Raw genomic sequence first — 26,656 nt, forward strand, 5'->3', positions numbered from 1 at the left:
CGCGTTCAGGCAACACTATTAGAGGACGCAGCAAAGACCATCTCAAATTCAGAGCCTAATAATAAAAAAAAATCATCACAATCGAATCAATTGTATTACCATTATACATATTTAAAACATGTAATTGCGTTTATTCTATTGTGTAAATATTGAGCTGCATAATTATTCTTTTTGTTGCACCGTGTGATATAATGAAGTCATGTAGCTTGTCTAGTAGTCACGTGGCACGCTGGAGGATGAGCGTCACCGAGGGTGGGGGACTTAGTGGGTTGTACAGCAGGGGGCACAGCTGGTGCATCTTGCCAGTCATCTCAGTCGCTCAACCCATGGCACGGATCTGGGGTCTGTCCCGTGACCTCGTGTCATCAGCGAGCCTTCGACACTTCACGTGGCCTCCAAGCGCACCTGGCCTGGCACAGGCGTCGTGGTGACGTCACCGCCACTGAGCGGCGAATGGCGTTTATTGGAATTTGGCTTAATGCACGTGTAGTGTGTCATTCAGAGACACTATTTAGGAGGCAACAACGTTTAGTCTACACTTTACGCAACACCGTTACACTCGGGACTAAATACACCTATTCTCGCTCTTGTTACGCATAGGACCACAATACACCTATTTCTCTTACATACGGGATAACTATAATCTAGTCAGAGCAGCCAACGCGCTGCCTGACCCACGATGTCGGAGACGTAGCACTTGGGTTCCACTTCACCTGCAGACAGCCCGGATCTGTGATCGGGGCGTCCCTTTTATCTCTCTCGGCGCGGCCTGGCTCCACCCTCGGCCGCGCCCTTCGTGCAGAATATTCCCGACTGTTCCAGGCTACACCGCACCTGTTCCCTCTCTGGCTCCGCCCTTAACCACGCCTCTTCATCTTCTTGGTTCTTTCCGTAAAGTCACGTAGAATGTTCTTCACCTGAGGACGGCTGCTTGCGTTGTGGCCGAAACGTCGTGAGAATTATTTTATTATGTTTTATTACTTTATTATTTCCATTCTACGTGACTTTACCGAAAGAACCAAGAAGATGAATCCCTGCAGTCACGAAAGCTTTAAATCGAAACACGCCTCTTCACTCTCTAGACGTTCTCAGCTACTCCACCCCCGTGCCCCCTCGTTCACCTTTGGCACACATTACTCACCCCGGCCCATCACGTGCTTAACCCGGTGCCGGGGTGACTCGTCCTCACATGACCCCTAGCACCAGCCGCCCCACACCGCACTCTCCCAGTGGCCCCCTCTGCGGCGCTGGTGGAGGCTGCAATCCCCTACTCTGTCGGTAGGACGCATGAGGCTTCCTGCTACGAGCACCCAGTACCATGCTCCTAGTGGCCCACCGAATGGCAGAGGTCGCAAACGGGTTTTGATTCTTTACCCGTACCCGGCCGCACCAGGGTCGCAAACGGGTACCCGTACCCGGCCGTACCCGTACCCTACCCGTACCCGGTCGGGTACGGGTAGGGTACGGGTATCGGGTACCTGATTGCGACCTCTGGTATGAAGCCATGTTGCAGGCGCGGGTGGGTTGATTCTAGGAACTTGAATTGTGAGAAGAGACAAGACGTTGGGAAATGAGTGACAAATGGTTACTCACCAGTGACTCACGGCGTACCCGTACCCGGCCGCACCAGGGTCGCAAACAGGTACCCGTACCCGGCCGGGTACGGGTAGCCGGGTATCGGGTAGGGTACGGGTATCGGGTACCCGGTTGCGACCTCTGCCGAATGGTACTGCGTGGTGTGTGAGCCTCTGCGCCTGTTTCAACGGCACTTGGCACGACGCGCCGTAGTGATCCATTTAACATCGCTACACGTGTAACAGTAACGATACATGACAGCATGGAGAGTGCAGTATACATTGCTTTACACATCTATCTCTCTCTCCTCTGTCTCTCTAGTTCTTCTGACAGCGTCTATCTCCTGAATTTATAGAATATCTCCCTCATAAATCTTGACTTAAAGCTTTCGTGACTGCAGGAATTAATATTCTTTGGGTCTTTCGGTAAAGTCACGTAGATAGAAAAAAATAAGAAAAAAATATTACGACGTTTCGATCGCAACACAAGCAATCGTAATTTGTTCACCTGATGACGATCACTTGTGTTGCGATCGAAACGTCGTGATTTGTTTTATATTATTTTTACCTACGTGACTTTACCGAAAGAACCAAAGAGTATATCTACTCTGTCTCTTCTTCTGAATAATCTCTCTCATATCTTTCTGAAGAGTATATTTCTTATCTCAATGTATATTTTCGATAATCGGGTTTTCTTTGTAATCGTATATCCCCTTCCTATCTCGTATCCCATACGAATAATCTGTCACGTAACATCCATTTCACATCTCATCTGAAAAATGTCTCCACTAATAAAATATATCTTGTCTGGATACATGTGGAGTCATGTTATGTTACTGTCTAATATCACTACATGTCTCCATTTTATTATCCTTACATCTCTAATGTATATGCATCAGTCATTTCTCACCTGAAACCATCGGTCTCTCATCACCATCTCTCATTTTCACTGCATTTCTCGCTCGTCCGTATCTCTCTTTAATCTCACGACGTGACTATCCATTGTCTATATCTCGTTTGTTATTTCACAGGAAGATTATTTCATTAAATCATAAATCGTTTTGACAGTGATATTCATTCATTGCAGCATCTCTGATGGCTGCAGGGATGGCGTGAAGCCATTGCACACAGGATACACATTGAAACACATTGATTCGTGTATCTTGAGTTTAAGAATCAATACAAATCGATGTATTGTTCCATCCACAATGAAGGTGCATAGTGTTAATGATGTTGATGCAAACACTGCTGTACTCGTAATCAAGATTGTTTAATCAAAACATGGTTGTGATGGCAGCGAACACACCATTGACTGGAACCATTCAAATAGAGAACTCCTCTGATTGTCGGTGATGTGGTTGGACAAACATAGCAGATCCTATCTTCCCCAATGCTTATCCTACAAAAAAAATTTACCCGTAAAAACAAAGTTTTTCACGATAAATCCTTTATATGCGTGGCGGCTAGAGTCCTCTCGTCCTCTGGCTTGAGATGGCTGCCACCTATGGGTCAGATGATTGTCTGCCACCATTAAGCAATTGGTAATTAAATATAATTTCTTTTTTCCCTAAAAAGTGTAAAGTTATGGAAACATTTTTTCACGAAAATCAATTGTCACGCACAAGGAGTCTGTGTGCAAAATGTCAGCTCGATTGGATCACGGGAAGTGGGTTAAAAAACGACCGAAAGATTTACACGGTCGTAAGCGCACAAGCAAGCAAGCAAGTGAACTTAATATAAAGGATTTAAAAAACAAACCCCATGCGGATATTAGGAATACAGTATTTGTTCAAACAAACTTGACTTATCCATACATAAATTGCAGCTTATATTGAGCTGTTCCACAAAGCAGGATGGGGGGATAAAGCATGGGTAATCGCAGATAATAGTAAGAATCGAGGTGCGAGAAATAGGAGTTTTCATGGATCCATCAGCTCCCACGGATGCTAGGGGGCGTGGATTATGGGATGGTGGATAAGAGGAGTTCTGCTTGTAGTTCTCACCTTGGTTTTTTCTTTGGTTTCGGATTTCTTTATGGATGCGGTGTGCACCCACCATATCTTGGTGAACATGCTGCTGTACGCTAAGCTGAATCCCATACTGATGAGCCAGACCCGTAACTGGGAAAGAGACGTAGCAGCAGACGGGTACACACACACACAGTATCATAACAGCCACACCGCCAGATGTGTGCACAATAGGAAACAAAATATTAAGTATTATTGGTTCTTACGGTAAAGTCACGTAGAAGGGAAATAATAAAATAATATAAATATAAAACAATAAAAATTCTCACGACGTTTCGACTGCAACACAAGCAATCGTCATCAGGTGTGAAATCCACAGCAAAATTGTATTATTTCCCTTCTACGTGACTTTACCAAAAGAACCAAGAATATGAATCCCTGCAGTCATGAAAGCTTTAAATAAAAAAAATATGAAGTCTCAATGCAATTTCACTTTTAGAGTAAGTATGCAACATTGCGGAAAGCGCTCCAGAGGGTCATCAACACAGCCCAAAAGATCGCCGGCTGCCATCTCCACACACTGGAAGAACTACACAGTTCACGTTGCATCAAAAAAGCACAGAACATTATAAAGGACTCTTCTCACCCTGGACACTCACTGTTTGAGCTGTTGCCATCAGGCAGACGATTCAGATCAGTCAAAACAAGGACAAACAGATTCAAACAGAGCTTTTATCCTACAGCGATCACCACACTCAATAATGCTAATTAATTATTAAGTAATAGTGTTTACAATTGATTGTGAAATAGAGATGTGCAATGACAAAATGTAACCTTATGTGGGTATGTGGGTATACTTGGGCTGTTTTTATATCTAGTATAAATTGATTATCTTTCATTTAATTTTATTTTTATTTTCTTGTTTTATTTAATTTAAATTAATGAATGATGCCCTGACTGGTGAGCATTTTAAATTTCGTTGTACTGGTGACAATGACAATAAACGATCTATCTAAAAAAAAATTATCATTGTTATTATTTTGCTTGTGTATCCAGGAAAGCCTCAAGGAGTCTCGATACTGTTGAGACTCCTTGCGGAGGGTCCTGCCAAGTTTTTCCCGCACCTCCGATTAGCACGGTTGGCTACGTACGGTGCGAAAGAAGTTCAACAAAGAAACATACACTAGCGGGCGATGTTGTTCGGTGTTATCCCCGATGTAGTAATTTGTAGGTCATTTTTTTTTTCACGAACGGGATGTTTGGCCAACACCAGTTACGAAAGTATGTTCTGGCAGCTATGGCAGGAAATTGGAGAACCCGGAGAAAACCCATGCCGAACACAGGGGGTCAGGCAACATAACTCCACACAGAAGAGGACCCGAGTCTGGAATTGAACCCAGGCTCTTCTTGCTGTGAGGCACAATTGTTGGCACTGCATCACCCTGCTGCCCAATTAAACATAAACACGGTCAAACAATCGACAAAATTCTGTTTGGGAACATGCGCACAAATAAATGCTCTTTGAGAGCTAAAATATTTCAACAATTTTTATTGAGCATGGAGCAGATTGCAAAGACACCTAAGGCCAAATTTCATGGGAACACTTTAATTTCAATAGTGAATAACAATACTAATTTAGCTATCTGCTTGGAAGATTGATGCGTATATCTCTCTCCTCTCTGCATACAAGGCCCTTAAAATATATGCTCTAACTTTGTGGGGAAATGTGTAAGTAATGGACATAAGAAATCTATGCAACTGTTGGGATGTAAGGCCAGTGAATTATTGATTTATCTATTTTTGGGCATCATTTATTTAAAGCAGGTGAGAGAGTCCGCTAAATAACACATCTCATTCTGTAACTGGGATCTGGTGATTGGTGGCGCTGGAACAAGATGTAATCGAAATTCAGTGCCCGCACCGAATATGAATGTAGCATAGAGCTAAAGTGATTAATTAGATACAATGGAATGAGACATTACTAAGAAAAATAAATCAGCAACTTGATTGACCGTTTGTAACCCAGAGTGGTACGATAGGGCATGCTGCCTTGGGGCATTCTTTCATTCAAATAAATTTCACTTCACAGAATTAAATAGCCAGATTTAGAATTTCCTTAATTCCATCTAAATTATTTATGCAACACCTCCACATTCTACAACAGTCGCTGAGTTGGCAAAAACCAAAGGTAACGGCGCAGACCTGTAATTTCTTACTCTTAGTTTTTTCGGTAAAGTCATGTAGGTAAAAAATTAAATTAAAATGAATAAAAATAAAATAATAAAAATCACGACGTTTCGGAGGCAACACAAGTCTCCGTCATCAGGTGGGACCGTCACAGCCAGATGACGGAGACTTGTGTTGCCTCCGAAACGTCGTGATTTTTATTATTTTATTTTTATTAATTTTAATTTCATTTTTTATCTACGTGACTTCAACGAAAAACTAAGAGTATGAATCCTTGCAGTCACGAAAGCTTCAAATCTAGAACCTGTAATTTCTTGCTTACACCACTGCTTGCAGAAGGGTCACCATGTCAGCGAACTCTCAAGGGTATTTGGCCTCTTAGATTTTGACGAGACTTGTTAGAAGAGGTGGGCCTACCCACGATTTACCCCACCACACAGAGGCATTTGAATTTGAGGAACTTGCACCTTTGTCTTAACCTCTCAGCTGGAAGACGGGATCAAGCCGGCAACTTCTGGATTGCAAGTCGAGTATGCTCACCGTTATACCACGATAGCTGCCCAGTTATGTAAATGGAATGGATTTTAATTTGGTTCTTCTTTGCACTTGGTTCCATCGCATTATTAATGGATAAGCCTTAATTTGTTCTCCTGTGAACATTTGATCTAATCTCAAATCATTACACAAACTGCCACTGCATTGTTCAAAGTCAACATTGCCTCTTGAAAATGGATGAATGTTAATGTTATTAATCTAAAATGTAGAAACAAACTGGCACCTATTCTATCATCATTGCTTACTTATATATCCAGCAAAGCCACACTGACTCAGAGGATAATTTTTCAGTCCTGCATTGGTTTTTAATTAAATTTCATGTGTTCAGCCAATTAATAATGACATGTTTATACGTGTGGGAGGGAATCGGAGCACCCGGAGAAGACCCACACGTGCGAGGGAGCAAAACTGTATCCCCATATAGATGGGAACAGATGGTGATAAGTCCACTTGCTGTACTGCCTTCTCCTGGCGAGCCAGGGTATGGTACATCGACACCCACAGGGAGTTTCACAACATTTGTGTGCTCCACCAACACTTGCCTCCACAGTACAGGATTACAGGCATGAGCTGCAACCATGGCTCATGGTAATATGGATTGTCTATAAACTGCTTACATTCTGTAATCCATGCGTTCCTTTTTTTGCCTCTGAATGTAATTCCAAGCAAACATTTTCTGTTTGCTTGGAATTATTCATTCTGCTCCTTTTTAGCTTTTCAATTTTGTGTCTGCTCGTTTATGACCATGTTTCTGAACCGTATGTCATAGCAGATGGCAGGCAATGATTCAAAACTGTTGGGAAAATTAAGTGGTCTTGAGTGGGACATGCCACAAAAAGTAACGATGGCCGATCGTCTAAAATTATGGAGTGGCCTTCGAGGGATGGAAAGCTACGGAGCGATGAAATCAACAGCTTTTAGTGTTTAGTTTGTTGTCCTTTCTCTGCCCCTCCGATTAGCAGGGTTGGCTATGTACGGTGCAAAAGAAGTTCAACATACATACGCTGCAGAACTGTGAGGGATGGCCAGGGGCGGTTTCTTCATTAGGGCGATTGGGCGACGCACCACCAATGTCATTGAACCACAGAGTCACGCTAGCCGTCACTGTCAGCCTCTGGATATAGTCCAATCAGCGTCATGACACGTTCTGTGGAGTACCGCCTCTTTTTGGGCGATTTCACTCCGGCTGAGAATCGCCCCGAGTGGCCCCATAGACTTACATTGAAAGATGTTTTTTTTCGACCGGGGGGCGCTGCAATGCATTCTCTATGGCTTCCGGGAGGGCTCGCCCTAACGTGCTTACGTCATCATACGTAAGCACGTTTCATCCAACAATATAATTTGTCGCCACCTAGTGGAATCTTTAATAAAATAAACTTGAGTGGATTGTATTAATAGTGAGTATAGAAACAAACAAGATGTATTGTAAGAGTCACTTTATTTTTCATTAATATTAAAGAAGTGAAGTTGCCTTTACATGCTTAAGCTGTTAATTTATCCATTGCATGGGTGGACCTTATTCTTATCAATCATCCAGACATTTTCCCCCCCTGAGAGATTTTGCAGGAGCCGCCACTGGGGATGGCAATCGCTTTCGTGGCCAAACAAAGACCAAAAAGCCTATCAACTGCTTGAGCAAAACGTGCGGAATGTGAAATGGGGGGCATTCATTGACGCACCTGGCACACAAAGGGGAAAGTGGCCATCGAAATGTGGAGGCCGTCCAGACCCAGAGGGAAGACTGCTGAGAGGGCCAGGACACAGCCCACGACCGTCATGTTGTTGAGACCCGGCTTCGAGTTCTGCACATACCTGATGTCAAGAAAGTGAGGGGGTGAATAACGCCGTTATGGCTTTTTGGTAAAGACAGTGGGATGACATCACACGATGAGATCATGGAGTTCAATTACAATGTAGTAGTGCTTGCAGTAGAAGTGCAGTTATGTCATGCAGCCAGTTGAGTCGATAATTGAGGAGAGAGAGACGGTGAGCGGATGGAGTGCACACACAGACGTTGATTGAACGTATCCTCAACGGGTGAATCCCATCCTCCGGAGGGAGGCATTGAGTCTGCATCCTGCCTTTTATGGACTTTAATAAGCCAATAGCACATCTCTTGAGAAACCATCCAATTTGTGTTTCCATGTCTCCTTTTCAATATCGAGCACCAATGATGCCAAAAAGACAGCTACATTTTGGGAAAACTTATTTTTTTTTTACCATTTTCCAATTGAGAACCTTTAATTTATAGGCAAAGTTTCAGTAACCTCTATTGCAGTGGTTCTCAATTTTTCTGGAGCTGCTGGTCACTGCCAATCCTCAAGAAAGTATTGCAGACTACGTTACATCAATAACAGGTTTTTTTTAAAAATTACTACTGTACTCTAAAAGCACTATACAATGGTAAACAGCCATAAAACGATTCACTTGGCCACTTCCCAGAGCTGTGTAAACCATCAGCGATTAGTGGACCACAGGCTGGGAACGACTAATCCATTGGCATCTTCTGCTACATGAATAAAGAAAAAAGTTCTTAAGCTGTTATGCAACGCGACCGGGCATTCACCGTTAAAATGCAAGGCTTCCAATGGCTTAAGCCATTGCAGGCTACTTTCTGTACTTATAACTACATGAACATAATTGTACATGTATTGTTTTAACCCTGTGTCGTACATCCCACTGTTTTGCACTGCGTCTGGAGATGCCGTTGCATTCGGAAGCTCTATAAAATCCAACTTTTATAACGTTGTACTGTAAAGCTGGACCAAAAATGCGAAGAGAAAATTTAGTTTTTAAAATATAATTTCACTTTTGACATACAGTAGAACCCCTCTTAACGACCACCCCTGTTAATGACTAATCGCTTAACGACGAGGCTCCAGAGCCCAATGTGTTCGCTTACCGACCATTCCCCTGTTTACGATGGGCTGTTGTTGGTAAATATTAATTAAAGCATTGATTAACCATGTTTCTTTTAATGTGTTATAATGTTGTTAGTATCTTTATGGATTAATATCCATTGTTTAAATGTTATAAAGTATGTTTTTTGGGTGAAAAGGGTAACTTTCGATGCTATCGGAATGAATAAGCCTTTAATATTTCTTCCTATACTTACTTAATGACCAAATCGCTTAACGGCCGGTTTCGTGGAACCAATTGCCGTCGTTAAGAGGGGTTCTACTTTACACTGTTAATGTCAAGTTAATTAAAACTACACTGGAAAACATATTGCGACAAAGGCAGAAAAACATCCAACCTTGTGTTCACGTGATGCATGGCCTGGATTTGACGGATTGAGAGGTGCACATCATGGTTTTCACTCACACAAAAGGGAGACGCACACCCTGAAGGATTTCACACCTGATTTGGCGATTGTAAACATTAAAGCTGAGGCAGAGAAGGCCCAGGATGATGCCGACGGTGGCCAGGACACAGACCGAGATGTAGAGACCCTGGGAGAGATAGCGAAACTGCTCCACCACTTTGGTGCGGTCGGGAGGTGGTGATCCACCTTGGGAGAGAGAACAAACGTCAAATCCCAGCGCATGCTCGAGAAGAACAATCATCATCACGATCCAGGGGTAGAGAGCCCGAAGTAGGTGTCCACTGCACATTTTGTCATTCGTTTCCGCTTTCCTCTGTCTCGCGCCAATGTGCTCAAGTGGTGCGCATCTTTCTGACACCAATGCCTTATGATGTCTTCGTCAAGTCATTCTCTGGTAGGGTCTTCCTCTCCTTCCGGTTCCTTAAATTTTTCCTCCAAACAACCCACTTTTAATTATCCTGTTGTCCATCCTGCATATTTGTCCAAATAGTGCCAGTTTCCTTCTCATCACTGCCTGCATCATTAGGTCGTCTTCTATGCGCAACCTTTTTCTGACTTCTACGTTGGTGACTCTTTGGGTCAAGTTTAGATGCAGTATCCTTCTATAGAAATATATTTCGAATGCCAATATCTTCTCTCAGTCAGTCTTTTTCAATGTCCAAGTCTCGCAGGCATACAAAGCTGCACCGAACATGCATGATCTTAAGATGTGCAGTTTGGTCTTGTAGGTGATTTGCTTGCTTCTCCATATTGTTTGAGAAGAACAATATAAAAACACTGAGGGAGGGGAGCATTTAATGACATCAAATTCCCAGGCAGGTGCTTTGTTTGTGTGAGGCTGATAGTAAGGCCCCATTTCTGAGTAGCATGCTCCAGGTTCAGCACTATTGTCAGCTATACATTTCCATATGACAAGCCACATGGTTCAGCTCTAATGTGGCCAGGTCACTTCTAAAAAAAGAGCTATATATCTTAGTGGGCCTTACTTGGTAAAATAAAAAATAGTTTCGTTTTTAAGTTTATCTCCAACTCCTCAGACTGGGCAGCAATCATCATATCATCCACATAAATATAAATTAGCTGACCAATAGGTAGCCAATCCTTGACTGCACCCAGGAATCAATCAGCCTCCCCTTGTGTCTATACCAGATGGCAATTCCACTGACACATCCATGGAAAGCTTCTCGAACTCCGTGGCCAAAGACGATGTAAAATAGTGTTGGGACCAGAGTACATCCCTGTCGCACCTAAAGGTGAACAGAAAATTGCTCCAACACTTGGCCACGCAACTTTACCCAGGCCTTCTCGCCATCACGAAGGTCCTTGATTAATGTGAGCAGATAGCCTGAGACTCCAAAAGCACGAAGAAATAATCCAGATCCTTGGCCTATTGGTGGTATCATGGGCCTTGACCAGGTAAATAAAGCAGGGATGTCCTATTGAAATAATTTACACCTCTGTTGTAGCATACGGACAAAGAAAATGGCGTCCATGCAGGACCGCCTAAGTCGGAAACCACACAGGGGCTTCGCAAGCTTCTCCTCAGCTTGTCTGCAAAGGCGATGTTGAATCATTCTTCAGGAGGGAGATACCCCGGCAGTTGTTGCACTCAGCGCGGTTCCCCGTTTTACAAATGCTGACCCCACCATGGCATCCTTCCAATCCTTCGAAACCCATCCTAACACCAGAGGGGGTAACATTTTCTCTGGGTCTGGTGTGCTAGAGCCAGGTGTAATGTATAGTCACATGCTACACCATCTATTGATTAGGTAATCAATAACTCATGTGTTGTGTGAACAGCCCCCTTAGTGTAAACATTTATTGTACAACAGAATGTACTTTGGCAGCAGCAGCAGGCACAGCAGCAGTAGGACAGCTCTCCGTCAATACAATAATGTCAATTGTTCACCCCAGCTAAGAGCTTCACGTCTCAAGATGTTTTTTTTTTCCATTAGGGTGCCTATATTAGGATGTTGGACCAATTCCATGAATGGTTGTTTGCCATTGTGGTGAGGAAACTGGAGCAACCAAAGAAAGGCCGCGCAGATGAGGAGGGTGGAATTCAAATCTCTGTCGTGTCGTGTTCACTCCGCCGCCCACAACATGCGCCAAGCCCTTGTGGCCACCCACCATAGCACTAACCAGGCTCCACAACCTGCTTAGCTTTAAACATCTGTGAAGATGCGATTTTTTTGTAGGGTGGTTTTATATTTACTAGTGGGAAAAAAAGATACATCATGATACGATATACAATGTAGAATGCAATGTTAAATTGTCACATAGAACTTGTGAGATGGTAACATGACTTTTATAATTATAAACGTATTTAAAAATGCATTCGAAGTTGTTGTTGTTGTTCTTCTTCTTCCGTATGGCTCATAAAGATAAAGCAACAACTACAATGTCACATTCAGGTGGTCAAGCCGGGCAACTGCGGCAGGAGCAGCGGAGTGTATCGCTGCGATGTCTGCTTCGTATTTGTGGATCGGGAATCGCGTTATTACGTCTTGTAAGGTCTGTTCCAGATGACCACAGTCGCGTGCCGGAGTTTTTAATTGTCCATTTGTGCATCAGGTATCCGCGTCTGCCATGGCTTGTGCGGATGCGGTTTGTTAAAGAGGAGTGAGTGAGTGGTACCGCAGCTATTAGAGCGATGCACGATGAACTCGGCGACCTGAGTTCGATTCCATTCCCGGCTGCAGTCGTACCCCCCCCCCCACCACTTCCCCAACCCACCGCCCCCTCACCAAGCCGCATTGACTGGCATGGTGAAGTATGGTCAAATAATCCCCATTACTGACTCAGCAGGCATTCGTCCTACATCTAACTGACAAAAGGGTTGGAACAATAAGCAACTAATCTAAGTAAAAAAGCAACTTTTCTTGGTGAATCCAAACGGCAAAAAAATTAACCCGTAAAAGCAAAGTTTTTCACTATAAATCCTTTATATGCGTGGCATCGGTTTTATTTTATTATTCATTTCTGTTTTTCTTGAGTAAGAGTTTCATTTTTATCACATTGGTATTTTAAATTAAATTAAATATTTTTTTTTCCTAAAAAGTAGAAAATTTTGGAAAAAAATTTTCACGAAAATAAATTGTCACGCACAACGAGTCTGTGTGCAAAATATCAGCTCGATTGGATCACGGGAAGTGGGTTAAAAAACGACCGAAAGATTTGCACGGTCGTAAGCGCGCAAGCAAGTGAACTTAATATAAAGGATTTAACAAATGAACATGTTGCCATGGAAAGAATGTATGTAGGTTGAAGTTATTTCGCACCGTACGTAGCCAACCGTGTTAATCGGAGGTGTGAGAGAAAGAGGACAACCAAACAAAGATGTCCGTGTGACCAGCACTGAAATTAATTCTCCTTACCGATCCACTTTTCTGCGTTGAACCAGCTGATATTGTTACTTGAACTATCATAGTAGCCAATCTTCACATACTTCCCATCTGCAGGAACACAGGCACAACAACGTGTCATTTGTTTTTGTTTACTCATGAGTCAGTAATCATATATGCAACCAGGAGATGGGTAAATGGTTTATCCATTCAGGAGGTGGATGAAACCCATTGACAAGATGGCAAGCTCAACAGCAATGGAGACTAGGCTCTAAGAAAAGCTGTCTTGGGTGTGGACCAATCAACTTCAAGGACAGTGCATATCATTATCAATATCAGAGTTGTTTATTTTTGTTTACATTTTGACTGCTTGTGTGGTGGTTATTGCAAACATGATCCCTTGTATAAAGGTGTCAGTTTGTGTACCAGTTGAAATGGTAAAAGCCTATTACTATGGCAAGCATTGCCTCCTGTACAAGGGGGACCTCGGTTACATCAAGTCAGTTTAAGTGGATAGAATATTCTCAAAGCATCTTTTAAATCATAATAAATGTAGACTAAATTTAACCAAAAAATGAACAATGCGAAGTAAAGAGGGTGAATTGCACTTTGAGATGTTTAAGTATGCAATAATTATTACGCAATTTCTTGAAAGGAGAGTGGCTAGATGAGGCGAGTATGGACGCAATGGAGAACATGGCATGGGAAGTGCTAATAATGTAAACAGATTAGCTTGAGGCAGACGGGAAAAAATAAAAGACAAACGCGATCTAATCAAAAACATTTACTCAGGTTTTCAATTATGAATTAATTAATAAAGGCACACAATCATAATGCGGCATGGTAATTACTACAGTGTTTACAATCATTTGCTGTGTGCAGAAAATGTAATGTTATTGTCTCTTCATTAATTGAATATGCGGATTCCAGTAATTCATTACCATCTCGTGTTAATTAGCACTAATATCCATCACAATTATCATCATGATTCTCCTCATTATTATGAGTCACTTTCCACTTTTTAGTTGGAGGTTTTCGTAAAAGTTTAGCATCACACAAAACAAAAAGAATTGTTCAGTATTATTCGTTGACAAAAATACAACAGTCTCCACAAAATAAATAGACTCACTGTTTCTGCTTCTTGATTCACAGTCACATATACAGCCAACCATATACATCCAGATTGTATTGCATTGACTCGCACAGACACCGACAGACTCACACAGAGACTCACAGACTCACATAGAGACCCACAGACTCACATAGGGGACCTATAATGGCTCTCCAAAAAAAGCATGGCCCACTGTTTCTGTACAGCATCTTGAGATGTGGTCACACTGAGACACGATATACTTAAATCCAAACCGTGTTGTCTGAAGGACGTTGCCGAGTAAAGACCCAAAGCATCGAGCGGCCAGCAACAAAGTGATCCGGCCAAGTTGTAATTCATAAGAACGGACGACTTTATTCAAACTGAGCAAGGTTATTATAAGAACTTGGCAAAACAGAGGATGAAAGGAAATTCCAAAGTAGAGTAGTGGCGAGGTGAACAAGCAAAAAGAGGGTTAATTGTTTTTTTACCCTTTTATCTGGCAACAAAAATGACACCTTTTTTTTACAAGGAGTCATGTTTGCATTGACCACAATACCTGCGGTCGAAATGCAAACAAAAAACACAACTCTGATAAATGTATGCACTCTCCTTGAAATTGATTGGCCTAGTCTCACATGGTGTTGGACCAGATGACGCCAAAAGACGCACAACTCAAAGACAATCCACCATCAGAGTATGAGAGCTCGGGGTAAGCATTTAAAAAAAAGAATAAATAAAAGGTGTCAGTTTTGTTGCCAGATAAAAGGTAAAAAACCATTATCATATTTTGCCACTGCCAAAGGAGGTTCCAATGGTGTAACAAGTAAACCCGTAAAAACAAAGTTTTTCACTATAAATCCTTTATATGCGTGGCGGCGAACTTAATATAAAGGATTTAAACATATATTCGCCTGTGGAGGACGCGGGGATCGATCCCGCGACCTTTGGCATGGGAAGCGAGGGCGCTACCAACTGCGCTACTCCGCCACGGCCTGTGGAGGGGTTACGCTCTGGGCTCTTACACTGTGACGTTCAGCCAAAGCCATGAATGCGTTCTATTTGAATATATGTAAAATAAAAAAATTTTGCCTAAAAAGTGTAAAATTTTGGGAATTTTTTTTCACGAACAATAATTGTCTGGCACAACGAGTCTGTGTGGAAAATGTCAGCTCGATTGGATCACGGGAAGTGGGTTAAAAAACGACCGAAAGATTTGCACGGTCCTAAGCAAGCAAGCAAGCACGCAAACTTAATATAAAGGATTTAAAAAGAGGGTTGTTGAGACCTGCGGTTCGGCCGTTGAACACACACATCATGGGTGAGATGGAAACAGTCAGTCTGACTGGTAGATTGAGTTCTCAACAACTGGGTGGACGAATCAATGGGCGAAATTCAGAGGAAGAATTCGAGTTCAGTGCAGGCTATTGCACTCAGGTGAATTACCTTGCAGTTGCTCTATCAGTGTCCACGCCATGCGGGACCCACTTGCATCGAACACGACTTGACCCTTTCAACACAACACAGCGGTCGCCATACAAGTCAACAAGTCAAGTTACAAATGAGTCATGCGCACAGTTTTCAGGGATTCTTTTCTCGAGGTGCGGGGGAAACCGCAAGACAATCAGGGACGGCAGCCAGAACTGATGTCAATAATTGCCCATGATTCATTCATGGAAGCAGTTGCTCCATAGCAGAGCAGATGCACTCAGTGGTTTTGGCTCTTTGGAAGCACAAGAAGAAGATGTTTTGTTTTGCCACCCCCTCCACCTTTCGACTTGTGAACTCGTAGCGAGATGACAAAAGCAACATTGATAAGACAGTGATGGAGCACGACAAGAGACATGCAGATAAAAGATTGAGATGTCATAAGATGATGATGATGATAATAAACTCGTTTTTCGACATCGCAATTCGCGGGAAGGCCTCAAAGCGATTCACATGAAGCTTGTTAAGTTACGGAAAAAAGCCTGCAGTCAAAACAGATGAGTTTTACGATGCGATTTAAAAAGTGTAACAGACCCAGATTCCTTAATGGACCAAGTAAAACATGAGAAGAGATATTTAGACAGGAGACAGATGGAGTCAACACAAGATAAATGGAGACAAGGTTAGAGGAGTTAACAAGCTATTTTATAGTAAAAACATTTTTTTATGCATCCTTGGGTTTGAATTCTGGCTGATGTTTGGTTCCCTCATATTTTGTTGCATGATTCCTTGACCCCTTCAGCTACTTGGGGCCCGAATACATTTGCTAAAAATTCCTTGTGTCTAGTGCTGCCAAATGGGTGCACTCACTGAAACGCCGCTGAAGGAGGACGAGTTGAGGGCCTTGTAGAATTCATCCGTGATGGCTTTGTTGGTGTAGTTAAAGTCCGCGAGCATCAGCCCGGTCTTCGCCAGCTCACGCACCGTGCGATTCAGCGCCAAGGCGAGCGCCCAGATGGCGTCGTACGCCAGCGGCGCCTCCTGGATCCCGCCCGTCTCGTTGTGCCTCTTGGGCAGACGCTCCTTCAGCCGCTCGATGAACTCATTCGACGTCTGCAAAACCAGTGAAGATGGCAACAAGCGACCACAAAATCGATCACAAATGGCTTTTTTTCTTTCTTAAAATTGTATTTGCCGTAAGATCCGTGCTTTGGTCCAACAATCTTACTCCTTTATTCATTTCGCCCCCCCCCTCTTCTTGCAGCAACGGTTACTCGGGAATGGAATGGATTGTTCTTTATTGTGATCCCCCCCCGCCCCCCCCGATGGTGCAGCGATACGCCCCAGCGGGGAACAAGTCTCCAAATGAAACACCGCAGGATTTTTTCGCAATGTCTCGTTAACTTCGTGGGGGGGGGGGGGGGGTCCCGACTGCTCTGTAGAAATAACCATTTAATCTGCTGAAGAAAACATTTATTTTATGTCGTATCTTAGTACTGGGTACAACAACAACAACTTAGCATTTATTCGGTACAGTTCTGGAACAAAAGGCCTAAACAAAGCTCTTTTTAAAAAATCCAACTGATATGTAGAATAAAAAAAATAAGAAAATAGTAGCTCAGGTCAACAAATAAAACTACATCACGTTTACAATAAATGAAATGGTACGAGGGGGAGCTTAATATTAAACATTTATATCACTGAGACCTCCTTTACCAGTGGCAAAATATAGTAATAGGTTTTTACCCTTTCAACTGGTACAAAAACTGACACCTTTATACAAGGGATCATGTTTGCAATAACCACAACACAAGCAGTCAAAATGCTTGTGTTGTGGTTATTGCAAACATGATGCCTTGTATAAAGGTGTCAGTTTTTGTACCACTTGAAAGGGTCAAAACCTATTACTATAGTTATATCACTCTCAGCAGAACTGAATCAAGTGGTACTAAAACATGAGGTTTTTTGTTTGTTTAAAGTCAAGCCATAGGTGGCCGAGGTCGTTATACTCAAAGCCACGAGCATTGAATTCATGTTGGAGACCAACCTCCAACTTAAACCCATGATCTCTGAGGTATCCTGAAAGAGGGAGTGCCACGGTGGTGAGATGTTAACTACCTCACCTGGTATACAGGAGGTCGTAGGTTCGAAACCCCCCACCCTGACGCCTGCTATATATTTGGAGTGGTCACTTGTATTTTTCTCCGGGTCCACCGGTTTTCCCCTCCACATTTAGAAACAGGCGTTTCGAGTATTTGGCTGCTATAAATGCCCACATGATAAGCCTCTTTGTTAAGCAATCAGGTTTCTGAAAAAGAGCTACATCTTCTTGGTTCTTTCGGTAAAGTCACGTAGAAGGGAAATAATACAATAATAAAAATTAAATAATTCTCACGACGTTTCGGCCACAACGCAAGCAGCCGTTCTCAGGTGAAGAACAGGTCTGTCGGAAAGACAGCGTCTAAATTCAGACGCTGTCTTTCCCGAAAGAACCAAGAAGATGAATCCCTGCAGTCACGAAAGCTTTAAATCTAAATTTAAGAGTTACATCGCTCAGTAGGCCTTACCTGGTAGTAAAAAAAAAGTTTCATGGTTTAGTTTAGACATCACCCCTTGAGCCACGCCCTACTCGAGAAGGTATGCATCAAATGTGCCCCGATGCATTGCCTCACTTACATGATTTATAATGCTACCATCTACCAACGTTGGTTTGGTTCGCGGTTATTATTATTACATGAACCGTCACATATACAGGCATTTTAGAATAATCACAACTGCTGACAAAATTCCACGAAGTCCTCTATTCCTCTGTATATAATTAATCATACATTCAACCTGCACCTTCGCCATGAACCAGCAAGAATAACTTGTTGACACTGTTAACCAAATATGGCATTTTATTCATACAGTCAATCGTTTTCCTGTAATAACAGTTGAACACCCATTGTGTCCAGGTGACACTTCCTCCAGGAAAACCAGGGTGAAATAAAGCCCTCCCAATGCCGTGTCGATCATGGGAGTTGTTTGACCATGCATCACCAAGCTGGTCAATGTGGGTTGGTGAAGGGGAGGTGGTGCCCAGGACTGGTTCACATGACCAGTTCACATAACACCCAGCACTTATGTTCACCATGGCCAGTAATTCAGATCAGTGGATCCATAGTGCATTGCGCTAACTGTTATGCTCACTACTCCACGTCAGCAATGCATAATTTGAAAAAAAAAATAGTTTAGAGGCTTAACGAGTTCAAGACAGGATGAAGGCCTCCTAATACCAGGTTGAGTCATGCGGTTTGGTTAAAGTTGTGAGTGTGATCAATACGCACTTGGAACTGTACACGATTCGGTGCTTTGGAAAAAGTTTCCCTAGGATTACAAAGTCTAAAACGTTTTGTCAAGCAATGCACTGAGCGATTGGAAAGTCATCACTGACAAGATTAACGATGATCAATGCCGCAATGCATTATCACGGCGCAGCATGCAATCAACACATACGGCTTTTCCATTGTGATCCGTGCATTAGGTCCATCGATAAAAACAACTAAACAAGTCAAATTGTTTATTTTGAGCTGTACAGTGAGAATCACGTTAGCGATAAATGTCATGAAATGTAGAATAGCACGCAGGAAAGTAGTAATTATAGCATTGACATTAATTTGCGCTTTGATAAGAGTTACATTTTTTTGCTGATAAATAATTCAGAGCTCTTTGTCAATCGAGTGGTGGATGAAGGCCTGCCCGTGCGTTATTGGTCATGGGGTTGTTTGACCATACTTCACCGCACTGGTTAGTGATATGACTCATCACTGGCATTCATCTGGCTAGATATCGAAGTCAGGTCGGTGGTTTATAGCGTAGTGTGCTAACCACTATACCACCGCTCCACCCTTTTAGATGATATACGAACTCAATGGATCAGGCTTGCAATGATTCATCATCGCTCCACAATTCATTGATTTGTCACAATTTGCGACAAAAATGTCACGGTCCACGTAGAATTTCGAGTGGTATGGTCTCTATCAAAATGACAGGCCATAATTTACGAGACGATTTCATAACTCTGGATAATTTGCAACCTCTTCCTGGTGTGTACAAAGTCAAAGCTAAAGGCGCAGCCCTGCAATTTCTCGCTCAAGCCACCGCTGGCGAAAGGCCCTCCAATTAAAATTATCTCTAGAGAGCCCCTCCACGCGTGTTTGTGGAAGAGATTGGAGTATCCACACTTGACATCAATACGCAACGACCTGCCCATTCGACTGCCTTGTTACCCGTTTACACTGCCGGGTGGACAGAGCGATTGGAGAAACTCGCCACATCGTTGCAACCGCTTTGCCTGGAGAACTAATCGAACTGGCGACTTCTGGACTGCACGTCGAGTGCGCTGGCCGTTACACGTTCCGATATTAGGAAGCCACTGGAGCCATGGCACTTTTAAATCATCTAGATTGAAAACGAATTTCTTTAGAAATGCTTTTTGCTTTTCATTTGTCCTTCCCTTGCACCCCCAATTAGCACGGTTAGCTACATTCGGTGTGAAAGAAGGTCAACATACATACATACACCACGGCAACGTATCCCAAGCCTGCAGAGTCATTATTATTTAGATTATTTTGCTGCTACAAATTTCCACATGATAACTTCGTTGAGCTATCATGTGCAGCCAGGTCACTTGTGAAAAAGTAGCTAATAGCTCAGCGGGCTTTACCTGGTAAGATAACAAATAGTTGAGTTTTATTTTATATATTTTTTATGTGATTTGTTTACCTTCCATATAATATGCACTCCGATTGTATTTTTGTATTGTGCTGTATTGTTGTTGCTGTCACGTTCTGACCCGCCCCTACTGGTCATCTGTGAAAATAGAGCTTTATAGCTCGTCAGATTCTGCCAATATGAATAAATATCAATGATTCTCATCGTTGGAGATGCCCCTGGGGTTCTCGGGGTTGAACGTAAAAAACAAACGTAAAAAGGTGTCAGTTTTGTTGCCAGATAGAAGGGTAAAAAAACAATGATCATATTTTTACTGGCAAATGAGGTTCCAATGGTTGAACGTCACTATTGATGAATGGCACGAAAGGCCGGCGGGTACCATGTTGGAGATGCCCCTGGTGTTCTCGGGGTTGAGCATCACTATCTCGGTGGTGACGTGGCCCTCCACCGCCTCGGCCATCTGCTCCGCCGTGCAGTTCACGGCGTGGTCCGACTTCAGGAACCAGTTGTCGGCGTACCAGCCGATCAGAAACCACACGTGCTTCTTCCCGAAGAGCTTCTCTTTGTAGACCTGCGGGGCGCAGGGACGGGTAAAATCGGCACGGCTCATCTACAGACGTGAGGCCCACGCGCGCCCGAGTCGTGTGCTGACCGTGTTGCCATCGTGCACTTTGTAGGAAGCCTTTGTAAATCTGTAAAGGTGGAACATCGGGATACTGTAGTGTGGCCTCCCCGACTTGGCACAGCTCGCTATAGGTTACCGCCCCAGCGTGTTCCTTGTTTCATAATTCAATGTTGCCAGTGGGGTGAAGCGCCGACTTATTTTTGGAATTCCACGGCAAAATCATTCACGTAGCACAAGGATCCTGCTGAGAGTTATCCAAACTCACGTCCGGATTTACATAATTTGCCGCAAAGACTCAGTGTTTAGCAGGCAGAACCATCATTTTTGCACTTTAACGATTCATTAAGTGAAATAACAACACCAAATCTTAAATATGATTAAAGCTGTGATTTTTTTGCATTGCATGTCATATGTAAAATTGTATTTAATTAATTACACTGGAGTCAACATTTTACTATTTGTGCATTATACGCATGTCGACGCATCCATTTAAATTATTCATCAGGATCAACCCGGTTTTTTTAATGATGTACATGATAGGTACTAATCATCTTAATTATGTTGTTAAATGCACAGCAATGTAAAGCTGATTTTTCTACAGCGTAATAAAATACACAATTTGTACATTTTCCTCCAAGTTGTGAGATCAAATTCGTGCCAATTTGTGTCCGTGTTCTAGCAGCGCTATCCTGCCACAAATTCTCACAGGGAAGTCTCCGGAGATCCACATTCCAAGAACATTCATTGTTTAGATCATCCCCCAAAAGAGCGCTGTAAAAAAGCCAAATGTTCCTATGCCCTGTCACAATTTCACTGCTGTGTCAAGGAAAGCACTTTTTTTTATTTGCAAGCTGCCATCCATTGCCCGGTGCCCTTTTATCTTCGTGCCTTGCTGTGCTCACATGGCCTGCGCCTGTACAGTGTTATTATTATGCCCGGTATAGTGTGTGCTGCTGCTGCTGCTGCACAGTGTGGTGCACCATAAAAAAGAAAGCACTGAACGCTAATGGCCGCAGAAAAATCACAAAGCCCAAAAAGATCCCCCGTAAAACCCGAACAGACTGTTGGGGCAAGTGCTGTGAACGACCACCTATGAAGGCCGGCACGGCACACGAGGGCGTGGGTTGCCCACACCACGCCCGTCCCCCTTTGTCTCCCTAGTGGCAATGTTTACACAACGCGCCAGGTACTCATTTGAGGCTGCGTCGACCTAGGGAAGGTCCAGGACCGGCTCAGATAACCGTCACTTGTGTTGACCGGGAGCGGAAGGCAAACTCGGGTCGCTAGGTTCGTAGCGCAGCCCACAAGCACGCACGCACACAGACGGCTTTTTGTTTTGGGCTCATACACTGGTGACCCAGCAATGCACGTTGGAGGTTTCTGTTATTTCTACACATTTATTTATTCATTAGATTCACCCGCCGAGATGTTTGAGGGACAAAAAACGAGCTGATGAGGTGGGCACCCCCCCACCCCCACCCCTTTAAAAACAAATATTACCGATGGATGTGGAATATTGTGCCGCGGAAAATGGTGCGCGTCCACCGCACCATGTTCTACCGCGGAGTAAAAAAAAAGGAAGGGAATTATCTTTTAAAGCCCGACAGCCTACACGCGTATGTCCCCCAAAAATGTGCTCATGACATTGCGGAGGTGGTTGGGTAGGACACGGACGTGCAAACCTCCGAATGCTGGCAGACCCGTAGCCTGTGTGTTCAGCAAAGCCCCTTGTAATGCGTCCCTTAGTACCGCAAATCCTGATTCAGTTCCGAAATATGAAATTTGTGTTTCGATTTAAAGCTTTCGTGACTGCAGGGATTCATCTTCTTGGTTCTTTCGGTAAAGTCACGCAGAATGGAAATAATAAAATAATAAAAATAAAACATAATAAAATTATTCTCACGACGTTTCGGCCACAACGCAAGCAGCCGTCCTCAGATGAAGAACAGGTCACAGAATCTGTCTTCTCGACAGACCTGTTCTTCACCTGAGGACGGCTGCTTGCGTTGTGGCCGAAACGTCGTGAGAATTATTTTAGAATGTTTTATTTTTATTATTTTATTATTTCCACTCTACGTGACTTTACCGAAAGAACCAAGAAGATTAAATTTGTGGTTACAAAAGTCTGCCACGCAATCCACGTAAAGAGTGCACACGCTTGATCGAGCTGCTATCACCGGATCGTGTTGAGTAAAAGTCTGCCACGCAATCCACGTAAAGAGTGCACACGCTTGATCGAGCTGCTATCACCGGATCGTGTTGAGTATGGGTTTGGCTGCTCAGCACAGCTGTTAGGGGCATTTGGGGTAAGCAAAGTTTGTTCCCGAGAGGAAAAGTAAAAAAGGCATTATACTTACAGCTCTCAAAACACCCCATCTTGCAATGGTCTATAACTTATGTAGAGTCTATATTATACGAATAAACAGTGGAAATTCCATCTCGCACAGATTGTACAGCATGCATTAATCTTCTACTAACGTCAGCTTACTGAAAACATCTCGGCTGTAAAAATTCTCATTAAATCTTGACAAATCTCACGTTAAAACAATGACATTATTACCAAACTTGAAATTGTTATAACATGGGTAAAAAACATGTTTAATAGAAAAAATAAAATATCTGAGGATAAAGTAATTTCCCACTGAGGTGGTTAGGTAATGATTACTATGATTTAAGTGGTTAAAGGAATGTGTGAATTTGGGATAAAAATGCACACTGAGTGCCCAATTCAAAAAGCTTAGGGAACACATCTCTTCCTTAACTGAATGTAGTAAACATGCCACAAGAGCTTATGAGACGGCAACTAAAGAAATGCTTTTAATTTTACATGTTTTTTCCCTTCTAAATATATACCCAGCAATCACATGCAGCCACCACAAGGCCGTTCAAGTGATGTATCGCATTGCTCAGTTGTTATAACCCTAGCTCATGTAGTGGATGTCTCACATTCACATTAGTTTTTTGATGTGATGCTCTAACAGCATTGATCTAATTCAGGAAATATCATCCATGTTCCATCTTTGAAAAAAAAAAAGATATATAAATTATGCAGGCCCCCGCACGGCGCATTTGCAATTCAAATTTGCCTTCAACAGCGTCGGCTTTATTTTTGTATCACTCAAGAGCGTGCGCTAAAGAACTTAAAATTGTATTCATTTATTTACTCATTTTCAAAGCGAAACATATGATGACTCGAGCTTTTAGATACTGCACGCTGAAAATGTGCCTGGACGGCTGCACAGAAAGAAAAAAAAAGTATTTTATTTATTGACAGCAGATGGCTTTTGTTGTTGTACATATTCATTTTTAACGCGAAAGTGGAGTTACCTCGCAGAACACCCGGCGAGCCTCATCCTCGTAAAAGAGGCCGACGATGATTCTGGCGTCTTGACGCTGAGAAGTATTAAACATAAGACACACGGGGGGGGGGGGGGGGTGGAGGAGGTGTTTTAAATGGTGGCATACACTGATGGTACGTGTTACTATAGAATATTTCCAGCGGCATGCTCAGTGTGTCAGTAAATCGTGAAACTGAGTCAAGGTGGCAGGCAAGCCAGTTAGCAAGCTCGTAAATTGACATGAACATGAAAGAAACGCACTGTTGTACTTATGATCAGCGAGAGAAAATATATGTTCTTCTTGAATAACAAATGACAAACTAAACAGGCAGATGAGTACTCTTAGGTTTGTTTCGGTAAAGTCACGTAGGTAAAAAATAAAAAATAAAAATAATAGAAATAATAATTTAAATAAAATAATAAATCACGACGTTTCGGAGGCAACACAAGTCTCCGTCATCAGGTGGGACCGTCACAGCTAGATTTACTGTCTCAAGTGAAGCAAAAATCCAAGAGGCAAGCTCTTAAAAACAAGTTAAGGGGGAGGGGAGGCTTATCTGAATGTGGTAGCCAGGGAATGGCACGGGGGGGGGGGGGCTAAAAGAGAACAATGGTGCATATCGACTCAGGGTTGTGGTCGGTGTTAGCTGATAATAAGCATAAAATGAAGCAGTACTGTTAAACGCTGGGGATGTCAACACTCGGTAAATTAGAATAGTACCTGTCAAATAAGATGGTACAAATATGTGTAGTTAAATCTTTTTTTACATGGTTAATAACATCTTTCCAATGATTACTCAGTTTGTACCCATCATCACGGTTGAAGTTATGTCTGTGTTTGTATATCTGGACGCAGATGAGTATTTTGCTGATCAATTGTACAGCCAGTGGAAAACTTTCATCACAGGATCAATTTCCAACAGACGAGTGTTTACATTTGTTTTTGAAAGTCAAGATAACTGTCATCATCTTTGGTTCTTTCGGTAAAGTCACGTAGGTATACAATAAAAGAAATTTAATCACGACGTTTCATATCCGCATCTCCAGTTTTCTTCAGCCTGCTACTCCCAGCCCCGCTTACTTCCCAGCCCGGGCATTTTGCTGTACTTGCAGCATCCCCATTCGCCCTACCCCACACCCCCACCCTCTCTATCTCTCCTCCCTGGCTCCTCCCCCCTCTCTTACCTATATAGCCTCTTGTCACAAGCACCCCATTTTGCCAACTTCAGCAATTGTTTCTTGCTGTGGTTGTCCCACCTGATGACGGACGCTTGTGTTGCGCCCGAAACGTCGTGATTTATAAAATTTTCTACCTACGTGACTTTACCGAAAGAACCAAAGAGTATGGATCCCTGCAGTCACGAAAACTTCAAATCTAGAAAGATAACAGTCAGCCATGTGGCTCAGCGGTAGACTTAGTGGCGCGAAGTGAGACTTGTCTGAGTTCAAATCCTGGATGGGGGGTTGGCTCAGCCCATCAACCTCTGGGGTAGATAAAATAGATACCATTTTGTTGCAAATTCAGTGGTTTTATTTTAAATACGAGATCAATATTCATGGTGTGAAAGCAGTGGGATTTTGTTAAATAACCATGAAAACAAATCCTCGCACTTTTTGTCTTTAAGAGATATATAAAAACTCCAGCACACATCGCTTTTACCCTGATAATCCCAAATAATATCCTGAAAGAGCACATCTCTCAATTTTACTCCCATAACGAGCGCGCACACCTTTAAGTAATTGTGCACGAGAACAAAAAATACTGTATCCATTCCTCGATAAATATAACCTCATGTTTTTATGATCCTCAAAGGGCATCTATAATCACGTCCATTTTACGATGCATTCAACAAGAGCCTCTCAAAATGCAGAAAAGTTGTCGCTTTCCTCAGGCAGTTTCCAACATGTTTGGGAAAATCAAAGTCAAGGTTTCCCCTGAACCCCCAACCTCACCTCACAACGGCCTTTGATGCATTACTTCCCTCATTATTCCATATTCTTGGAAGAATCGCAAAGTGCTAACGTCAGGGAATTACCTGTCTGCCTGCTATTGCGCATGATACTTGCCAAATGATTTTCAAAGCTCAACACTCCTCTTTCGAGATGAGATTCTTTTCCAGTAACATTATTTGTACATATTTAGAACATTTGTATGAAGAGTTTAGGAAAGTTATCCAAACAAAAAGGTGATGTTATATGATGATTTTTTTTCTCGAGCCAGTCCCACAACTGTTTTGCATTTTGGTAATCCAAAGAAACTTTCTTTAGATAGCTGCCTGACTCAAACGTGATGGGACAACGTAACACGTAAACAGGAGGCTTTCACGACCAATATTAGGATTCATAATTTAATCTTGAGTCAGATCACCGTGTGAGTAACACGCGCGTCGTCAACTCTCCTCCACCCGACACAGCCAATTAATAAAGCTATCACGTGATGAACAAACGTGCAAAAATGATTATTGATTTAGCAGAGCGGCTGGTGTTTATGGCAGCAATTGTACCAAGCT

At 42.8% G+C, this 26,656-nt stretch overlaps 2 protein-coding genes across 7 annotated transcripts in view; one reads left to right on the plus strand and one right to left on the minus strand.

The window, feature by feature from the left end:
• The window catches only part of LOC133341828 (synaptotagmin-2-like), a 389,152-nt gene that overhangs the window by 313,675 nt on the left and 48,821 nt on the right, over positions 1–26,656 (plus strand). The gene's annotated exons all lie outside the window — the stretch shown is intronic.
• LOC133341826 (gamma-aminobutyric acid type B receptor subunit 1-like) overlaps positions 1–26,656 on the minus strand; it is an 86,825-nt gene that overhangs the window by 15,548 nt on the left and 44,621 nt on the right. For all 6 annotated transcript variants that reach the window (XM_061550594.1, XM_061550592.1, XM_061550593.1 and 3 more), the window contains 8 exons: positions 24,136–24,201; positions 20,563–20,754; positions 16,341–16,583; positions 15,489–15,552; positions 12,986–13,063; positions 9,644–9,794; positions 7,963–8,095; positions 3,578–3,694 (listed from right to left, as the gene is read on the minus strand). In XM_061550594.1, coding sequence (XP_061406578.1) covers positions 3,578–3,694; positions 7,963–8,095; positions 9,644–9,794; positions 12,986–13,063; positions 15,489–15,552; positions 16,341–16,583; positions 20,563–20,754; positions 24,136–24,201 — 1,044 coding nt within the window. The remainder of the gene's footprint in view (positions 1–3,577; positions 3,695–7,962; positions 8,096–9,643; positions 9,795–12,985; positions 13,064–15,488; positions 15,553–16,340; positions 16,584–20,562; positions 20,755–24,135; positions 24,202–26,656) is intronic.

This window comes from Lethenteron reissneri, chromosome 12 (genome assembly GCF_015708825.2).
Source record: "Lethenteron reissneri isolate LAM-NWPU_2019-01 chromosome 12, ASM1570882v1, whole genome shotgun sequence".
NCBI classification, from domain to species: Eukaryota; Metazoa; Chordata; class Hyperoartia; order Petromyzontiformes; family Petromyzontidae; genus Lethenteron; species Lethenteron reissneri.